We start from the raw sequence: 9,677 nt of genomic DNA, 5'->3' as shown, positions 1-9,677 counted from the left end.
ATTGCTTGCAAAGTTCTAGCCCAGGGATGAAGTTTTATTGCTTATCACATACAACGCTTTGTAAGTTTCTCAGCTTTCAAAAAATGTGAAATATAGACCACTAAGTGCTTTGGTCTAGTTCCTATTGTGTCCAAATATTTCAAATTGATTCATGAACAACTATCTTCAAGTAGAAATTTAAGCTGTAAAATAAGTCTCAGCATTATCTGAAAAGAATTATTAATATAATATGAACAAGGTACTGGAACTGAACAATCCTGTATCTTTGACATTAAGTTTATAAAATCTTTATTGTAGATTTAAAATTGTAAAAAACAAAAAACAAAAGAAGAGCATTTCTGTTTGTATAGTTTATTTGATGAGCTTCTGATAGATCAGCACCATCTTCTCTTGTTACCTTAGCATAAGGATAATATAGGCTCTGGAAAGGAAAAAAAGAGGGAGGGGGAGAGAAAAAGCCAGCCCTGTAATATTAGCTTTGGAATGGAATGTAGTCAGCTTATTTTACATTAGAAAAATGACTAAGGTTCTTATCCTGTAATTAGTCCTATGCAGAAAGAGGACTAAAAGATCAGGGCTTCAGACACTCAACTTTTGAAAAGTGTTTTGAACAATTATGAAGCCATAAGATCAGAAGCAACTGCTTTATCAGTTACCTAAGAAAATAAGAACATTCAAGCAGTAAAAAGACCCAAGTCATAATAGCTATAACAAACAGCAGAATTTGAAGTTGGCTTGATAGCCTCATCATTCCATTTGAGACACTTTTTGCTGATATTTAGAAATTGACAGTTTTACAATCGTAACTTTAATCAGGGAAATAAACTGCTTGTAATCTGAGCTAAAATGATAAATATTTATCAACATAAGCAGTAGTAAAAATATTGTGCATCATCCCATTATATTAGTTACTAATGAAATTTTATAGGACAAATTTTGAGGAGTCACAATTCTATTATGATGAGATTAAAGGAAATCTCTTTTTTCAGCATTACTCTGAGTATGCAAGTCCACTTTGTTGACTTTAAAACACATTATTTCCTTGCATCTTTCCCACAGGGGAATGTCACGGGGAAGATGCCCACAAAACCTGGCAGTTGAACTCAGGACAGATAACATATGCAAAAATTGAGTGTTCGCTTTAAAATCTTGTGGTAAAACTTACTTGTGCTGACTTTGAACATTAGGCCACAGCACAATAAAACACTTTGATTAAAGATGAATTCTTAGAGAAAAGCCATATTACCAGCATAGCAGAAAGCCACTCATTTAAGAATTTTTACCTGTTGCTTCCATTTGTCAGCTCACTGAAACAAGAAAAAAACAAAACAGAAAATAATCAGTAAATGGTTTAAACACTCACATGGTCTTACTACCCTAGAAAATCCAGCCTGTTTGCTGTGGATGTGTTCTCAAGAGTGCTAATAGCACTGATGGTTATCATATTATTTTCGGTAACTTTCCTAACAAGTTAGCCCACTCCCAAAAAACACCCCACAGGGGAGGAGTGGCTTGCTTTAACTATCAGCACTGCGGGCTCTACTAGGTCCTGGAAAGTGAAAGGTGCACTCTGGATCACACATGCCTGCACCTTCAAGATATTCTGCAAATGGAAACCAGGCAATTCAATGCACGAACCAGAGAACAATTCAATTTTTCTTCTTAACCTCGTAGAGCCCATATAGCAAATCGAAGTCTACCTTGTCAAAGTTACAACCAGATATAACTTAACAAGGGGAAGGGAAGCAACTACAGTTTCCATTTTTACATGCTTCGTTTCTTGAGTGCATCTGCACTTGAGAAAATACAAGGATCTACATACATCCTAGGATTACACATAACAAAATAAAGTTATAGCAGCCTTAAAACCATGATCAAGCAAGTCCTGCACATTCAGAGCTACTGCAGTCAACTAGAGTGCCACATATGAAGGACTGGTCACCTGTGTCACCACAGCCCAAATTATGTTTAATGTTTGTATGCCAATAGCGAATGATATAGTAAGCACTATCCACATACAAAAAGCAGCTCCTGTCATGGACAACAATAATACAAGTAACATAGAAATGAAGGGTAGAAGGTTTAAGAAAAGGATAAGTCATAAAGACATTTCAAAAATGTATAGGAGAAATGGATCTTGAAAAGTTCCATGGGACAGTGGCTGCAAAAAGAGTGTGACAATGTCCGGGGGCGGGGGGGCAAGAAGAGGCAGGAAGGAGAGAGAAGTAGTCATGGCTGAAGAAGCCGATAAGGCTTCTTTTGAGAGTCTTCTGCTCTTCATTCGTTACAAACATCAGGGATCCATTTTCACAACTATACAACAGTGCTGAAAACACAAATGGCCAGTTAGGCCATTCATGTGCTTGTGTGGTGACTAGTTTACACGTTACAATAAAATCAAGCTACGGTAATATCTCAAAACATAATGAAAGCTGTGAATGTAAAAAAGCACTTAAATAAGATACAAGGAGAGCGGTTAGTGCCATTTTACTATAAAGGTATCTTTTTGGCACCCAGAGATGCGGTAGATTTATGTGCAGTACGGAAGAGTAAAAATAGTCATGCAACAATGCAAGGGAGATACAGCTCAAATCTGTGAAAAGTAACGTAAAGAGGTTATTGTGGGTGCAACAGTCAAGCCAGGGAAAGTGAAAGCAAGCTATGGAAAGAGAAAAGCAAACAGTTACTTGCTTTGTGCCTTCGCCATTTAAAAGCAAGAATAAGACCATGTCCACATATGTCAGCAAAACTTGTTTCTTATCTGAATGATTTCACGTCACCATTATACTACTTAACATTCTTCAGCATAACAGCTCCGTGAGCCATCTTACTGCAGCACAGCTGTATCGGCACAGAAGTGCCACTATAAGACTGCAAGTACAGATGATGCAGAGAGACTAAGTGTAGCCACAGCCCTCCCCAAACTCCAGCCCTCATTGGCCAATCTCACCTCATTGGCACCAGAACCAAAAATTTACAATAACGGACACAATTCACCCCACTTTCAAGGGTAAGCTTCACATGTGAAAAATGGCAGCTTTTCCTTAGTCAGGAGTTTGCTTCTGTACAGCCACACCAGTGTCTACACCCTAGACTATTTCCCAGTGTTAACAACACTTTACAAAGGGTATTATGAAGACACAGACAAGCCAACTCAAGCCATCAAAAGCTAGAGAAAGCAGTGTGGTATAAACCCTATGTCCACAACAGGAAGGGCAAATGAAAGCAATTGAGTGTGTACATGGATTTACATTTTCAGATACACTTAGCACAGAGTTCAGACATGCATCTTCAAAAAGAAAAGGTTAAGTATATACAAAGACATAACTGATTTAGCAACAACCATATTTCCACCAAGTATTGGGCCAATACTTTTCACTTCAATACATAATGTTGAGGCAGTATTCACCGGTATTTCATAATATGCACAAATATTTTGTGAGCTTGTCACGATGCACTGGGTGAACTTGGATGAGCAGTGACAGAAAACCAGATTTCATTTCTGCACCAGTTTTACTGTTAGCCACCCTTTATTTCTGTAGCAGTATTTAAATTTGTAGCATATTACCATATACTGAATGGCAGAAATGAACTCAAGTTCCATGTGAGAGCACAAGCATGCAAAGCAATACACAAGGTGTTTCTATTAAAATACATCTCAAGTGTCTAAGTGATCCATAATTCATACAGCCACCACCATATCCATGCTCATTCAGTACCTGCTAGTCACGTCATTTCTGATGAATTCCAAGAAAGTAAGAAAAGTTAAAGTAAAGGTTATTAAGATTGCAGAAAGGCTATTTGGTTATTTATAACACATTAGCAACTACAAACTATTTACTCGAAAATCAGCTTTTTCTATTACCCACCACCTTTACCACTGGAGCAGTGCTAAAAACTCTAAAACCGATTTTAAGTATGCCTTGCCTATTTTGTACCTCTAAAATCCTTTGAATAATGCTGTTCTGTCTTTAAACTTTAATTTCTGCACTGTAACAGTTTTTCATTCTGCTTGAAAACATTCCAAGGTCCCCTCCAACCTGTTTGTCGGGCTGGCTTTCCATCTTTCTGAAGGATTGACACAGCTCCCACCAGAGGTTGGGCAACTATGACTAAACAGGCAGAAGCAAACAGCAATCCTAGACAGACATCCTCCCCTCCTCTCAGTCTACAAAAGGTGGAGGGCACTGCCTCAAACACATGGCTCCCAACTCCAAATTCCTTTGTGGCAGCATCAGGCTAGCTTGAGTTCTTGAGCATGGTGGAGCGGAGGCAATTTAACAAACAAAATTCGAGTCTGGAGAGACACTGTGTATTATTGGTGTTATCTAGTAATTAAAGTGAGGTGTCACTTACTTTGATTGAAACAAAGCTCAGTTCTGTAAGGTTTCAAACTCATAGATTAACTATAATAAATCTTCACATTAAGCTCCTACTGAGCAGTAATCAGCTGAGCAAAACTACAGCACACCCATAAGAGTTAGGAACACCTCGGAAATGAAGGTTGTTATGAACATTTCAAAGATATGAACTCTAGTTATTGAAAGATTTGTAACTGAACACTGATTTATTACAGCTCTGAAACTTTCCTCTGCAGAGGAGAAATGCTGCTTTCCTTTTTAATAGTGTACATTTAACAGTACTGTATTTACACTTTAGTCTTTCCTGCTGCTGGACTACACACTTCTAGTTTCCAATGAAGTGTATGGTTAACTGATCAGTTTGTAACTTTGGTGTTCGTAACTCAAGGTTCTACTGTAAACTACTGAGGAGTTACAGCTACACAGGATCTCATAAGTTACCTTCTATTATCCAGTAGGAAAGGTAAAAAAAAGTTAGAGAAAGGGAAAGATTATTGTGTTGAGGAAGAAACCTGTCTACTAATGAAACAAACTCCAGTATCTACACTCTCGCCTGCAGATGTCATCATACCTTCTTGCCAGCACCAACAGTTGCTTTAGCTGTGCCTCTGACTTTCTTCATTCTGTTCTTACGCTCCTTTCGCTGTTTTCTTGAAGTCTTCTTTTTTTCATACAAACCATGCTAGTAGTAAAAGAATTATGAACACAATTACTAAACAATATCTATAAAGTGCTTCTACTTTAAATATTTTACACATATCAAAAGCTTTAATCAAGTATGACTAATTTACCCCTAAAAAAAAAATTTCAATGTTCAACAAACAACTAAAACCTCACCTCAAGTTGCCTTACTTGTATTTTGTGATGACAATGCAGTTGAGTACATTTAAGAACATACTAAAAATCCACAACTGATTTAAAAAAACAACAACAACAACAAAAAACACTTCATTCTCCTTCATCTCCATTACTTCAAGAAGTTTGTTTGCCTCTGTAAATTCATGAATACAGAGAAGGGATTTTTATTTAGAGAGCTCACCTTTCGATCTCAATAAAAACCTAGAGGTAAGAGTTGAACTTAGCTTCAATATTTCATGTTTTTAAATCATAACTAAGCACACAAAATGCACTTTAGTACCAACAACCACCTTCTTGCCACTGTAAAAACTGCGAGCAAGAAATTTACCCGTGCCAGTCTGTGCTTTGGTTCATTCTTCTTTGCATAGTCCAGGGAATCATAAATCATGCCGAAGCCTGTTGTCTTGCCACCACCAAAATGGGTTCTGAAGCCGAAGACAAAAATTACATCTGGGGTTGTCTTGTACATTTTTGCCAGCTTTTCCCTGATTTCAGTTTTGGGAACTGTGGCCTTTCCAGGATGAAGAACATCAATCACCTACAGATGCAAGTTTTTCTCAGTTAGAAATATCCACAATTTATAAATGGTATAAACCACAGGCACCACCTTGGCAGGTGCTTGATCCCTTGACCTTGCCTCTGCCTCTTCTCCAAAGCCCCAACCCCACTTCTTCCAGCTCCCACTCTGCCTCTTCCCTCCCACAAAGGGGGGGAAGCTTGGCTACTAAGTACCTGCTTCATTTTTCTCTGTAAATGCTCCAGCCCCAAAGCACCCAGAGTCAGCACCTATGGTATAAATCCATGACGTCCAACACACTAGCCACATGTGGCTATTTGGCCGGTTGATTGTGGCCACTGCTTCACAACTGGTTGGACACCATGGGTATAAACATATTCCATTCATAATGATTATGTCTAAAGAGTCTTATAGCATATAATAAGGAAAATATCACTACCCACAGGTTGGCATCTACAGTTAACTCATCATAGCAACAATAGAGGCCAGCAATTCCTATTTGGTATATATTTCACTATAAAGAGGCTCAAAAAAATTCAGGGGTAAATGGTTATTCTTAAAGCGCACCATTTCTCCCACCACTTTACATCGTTATTGTTGCAGAGTTCTCAAACAGAAACTCTGTCTGTAAAACAAGTTAATGCAATCTTTAGAATTGAGGTCAGCATGAGAAATTTCAGCAACAATTACCATTTAGAGTTGCAAACCTAAATATGTCTTTTTGATCTAACAATTACAAAATTAGAATATCAGAGGGGTAGCCGTGTTAGTCTGGATCTGCAAAAGAGATAAGGAGTCCTGTAGCACCTTCTAGACTAACAGATGTATTGGAGCATAAGCTTTCGTGGGCAAAGACCCGCTTCGTCACATGCATCTGACGAAGCGGGTCTATGCCCACGAAAGCTTATGCTCCAATACATCTGTTAGTCTAGAAGGTGCTACAGGACTCCTTGACACTTTTGCAAAATTAGAATAATTTATTTTAAGACACACAATAGACAGAATAAGAGCATTTATAGGATATATACATATATGAGAGGATATATACATTTTGTAATTGGTCACGTTACTAGAACTTAAAATCACAAGGAAACAGTAACACGCATATCTCCATTCTCTGCATTTAAATTGCATCACATAACCAAGAATTTGGGATTATGGTCAGATAACTAATCCTAAAGTGAGGGGATAATTCCTTATAGATGTTTTCTGGTTTCACATACCACAAGCTTTCGCAGACAAATATAAAACTGGCTTGTATCATGAGGAAGATGTAACAGGGGATCTGACTTTCAAGAAAAACTAACTGAAGGTTGACAAGCTCATCAACTCACTAGCTATACAACTATTAACTAATGACCCAGGCACATTTTACTGCCGTGTTTCATATATGAAACATTACTCCCTATTAACTTCTTATTCTGAAGTAGAAAAGATTTAAAGCTCACCCCAGTTGGGCAACTAGTTTTTGGAAACTGAAAGAGATGAATGTATGTTAAAGATGCCTGGACATTCTGTCACGAATGGACTAAATCAAGTACCAATGGAGCACGCAGCTATGGACATAAACAAAGGGTGGCTTCGACATGCATTTTTGTTAGCCGATAAAAAGAATCATTCATGTTTTTCCTAGCATACTATTAGAAGATGGGTAGTTGAAAAAATAATATACCAAAGGCTGAATGAGGTTTTCATATGTAATACCCAATTACTGAAATCACTCTATACTGTTGCCCTTGGCTACTAGGAATGCTAAAACTGTTAACCAACTAAATGATTAACTGTTTTAACTTGAGTAGTGCTGCAACCATAGGGTACCCCCACTGGCCAGGTCTGCTCCACTCCAGCACAACTGGTTGGCAAAAAACAGTTAACTGGTAAGCATACCATTAAACCTCATGCTTAAGATCCCTAGTTTGTAACTTTTATTGGTCGGGTTTAACCATTTACTTAAATGGTTAAACTCCCTGGCCAGGAGCAGGGTTAGCCACAGGGCCAGCAGCCGGATCTGGGAGACAAGGAGAGCCTGCAGTGAGGGGCCGTGACCCTTCCTCCCAACAGCTACATCCCCTAAAATGTTTAACCCTGTAACTGATTAAAGTTAGTATTCTTCTATATTTTTACATCCCTATTACACACATAAGCTAAATAGAAAACACACATACCCAAGCATAAACAAATAAACAGAGGCAGAACACAATATTTCTTACCATCTGCTTCCGCTGAAGCAGTCTATTTGTCATGAACTTCCTGGTTCTGATAGTCACCGTGTCATTCTACAAGACAATTCAGAAAACCCATTAATATGCATTTGAGTTATTCCATGATCTTTTACACCAAAATGGCCCAATGACACAGCAGTTCAAATAATCTATCAGGCGGTTTGCAAAACGGATTAAAATCTGGGCCTGAAACTCATGGCAAGATGCTACTACTATCCAACACAACCTGTGGTAGGAGATCTATACCAACCAGACAGAGAAAAAGCTGTCCCGATACTTATAGAAACAATTCAGGTTTGCAACCCACAGATCATGTCAAACACTTCACACCCACCAGTGTTTGTCCTCAAAAACTGGGAAACTGAACTAGGGTTATAGGAAACTGGGACACTTTCAAATCATGTTTGTTGCATGAACAGTTCAGATTTGACCCACACATAGAAGCAAGAATTTTTCATACCACACTAACTCAAACATGACACAAGTGTAACACAGACAGGTGGAGTCAAACCTGTGGAGTTTGGCACATGATACTCTACTGTATAAGCTAAAAGTCAGCCAGCTCTTAGCTAAGAATGTAGAGCAGACTCTCCACCTCTCTCCATGAGTGGTCTCTGTGCCACTACCCCTAGGTGGTGGGTTACACAAGGTAAATACAACCCTTAAACGTGAAACATAAGTGTATCCAACAAGTGCACAGGAAACGAGTTGTGTGTGAACCCGAACGCAGGTCGGGGGATGGGAGTAAGGGAGCTGACTACTAACTCGTGTGCTAGGATACAGAGGGAAACCATCAGTTGCCTAAGCACACCCGGCCAGCAGCTGCTCCTTATCCCAGCTCCTGCAGAGAGCAGGGTTTGGGGCAGAGACGCAACGGGATGCGAAATGGGACTGAGAGCACATGCAGGGGCAGTGCAGAGAACGTGAACACACGGACCCCACAGCGGCTACAGCTGGGCTGCAGGGCACGTCCTGCCCCCGCCGGCCCGGCTGCGCTCACCCGCACACAGCCGAGAGCCGCGCCGCGCGGGGAGACCCCCCCCCCCCGCACCCCAGCCTACAGGCCGGGCTGGAGGGGGACGCGGCCCCACCACTGCCCTGCCGCCGGGCGGGGCAATACCCGGCCTGGAGGCCCCGGCTAGGGGGCCCCGAGAGGCCGGGGAGCCCGCGAGCCCCGAGGCGGCGGGATGGCGACGATGCAGGACGGATAGACGCGGAGCGCGTCCCGGACACTCACCATCTCTGCGGCTGGCTCTCTCCGAGGGAGCGAGGAAAAGAAAGAGGCCCCCGCCGCAGCCAATCATATCCCGGCGCGCGGGGGCTTCGTGGAGGCCGGAGCCGAACTCGAGGGCGCCCTGCTCGGAGCCTGAGTAAAAGTGCAGGAGTGAGGCGACTAGCCCAGCGCCTGACTGAAAATACAGGGATGAGGCATCTTGCTTCAACTGGACTCTGGCAGGGGAGAGCGCAGCAGGAGCACAGCAGGGGGTGGGGTGGACCGTAGGGGTAACCCAGAGCAGAGAGATAAGAGTTCCCTGCCCATTTTCCATTGCTCTGTATGGAGTATCCGCACTGGGAAACAGATTGGTTGAATTTACTGCAGGCGATGAGCTGTAGAGTCTCCTTCAAAAACTCTACAAAGAAGTGGGTTTTACCCATGAAAGCTCATGATCCAATATATTTGTTAATCTCTAAGATGCCACAGGGACTACTGGTCTTCAG

The 9,677-nt window shown here is 40.9% G+C and overlaps 1 protein-coding gene across 2 annotated transcripts; it reads right to left on the bottom strand.

Moving 5' to 3' along the window:
* Nucleotides 1–271: 271 nt before the first annotated feature.
* On the bottom strand, nt 272–9,285 carry RPS24 (ribosomal protein S24). Of its 2 annotated transcripts, XM_075934730.1 has the most exons (7): nt 9,196–9,285; nt 7,947–8,012; nt 5,548–5,757; nt 4,933–5,043; nt 3,720–3,737; nt 1,284–1,307; nt 272–421 (listed from the first exon to the last, which is right to left on the bottom strand). In XM_075934730.1, the coding sequence occupies exons 1-5, from the start codon at nt 9,196–9,198 to the stop codon at nt 3,732–3,734; spliced, it is 396 nt and encodes a 131-aa protein (XP_075790845.1). In that variant the 5' UTR covers nt 9,199–9,285; the 3' UTR covers nt 272–421; nt 1,284–1,307; nt 3,720–3,731. The 2 variants fall into 2 exon arrangements, with proteins under 2 accessions (XP_075790845.1, XP_075790846.1); XM_075934731.1 differs by lacking the exon at nt 3,720–3,737.
* Between the last annotated feature and the right edge of the window lie 392 nt (nt 9,286–9,677).

Source organism: Pelodiscus sinensis, chromosome 8 (genome assembly GCF_049634645.1).
Source record: "Pelodiscus sinensis isolate JC-2024 chromosome 8, ASM4963464v1, whole genome shotgun sequence".
NCBI classification, from domain to species: Eukaryota; Metazoa; Chordata; order Testudines; family Trionychidae; genus Pelodiscus; species Pelodiscus sinensis.
This window is presented reverse-complemented; position numbering and strand designations above follow the sequence as displayed.

Bases quoted from the DNA above. Each gene is read 5' to 3' on its own strand.
- RPS24 (XM_075934730.1), bottom strand. The intron at 5,758-7,946 runs GTAAGAAATATT...TTGCATCTGTAG, and splicing joins TGCTTCAGCGGAAGCAGATG to GTGATTGATGTTCTTCATCC. The intron at 5,044-5,547 runs GTAAATTTCTTG...TTTTACTACTAG, and splicing joins CAAAGCACAGACTGGCACGG to CATGGTTTGTATGAAAAAAA.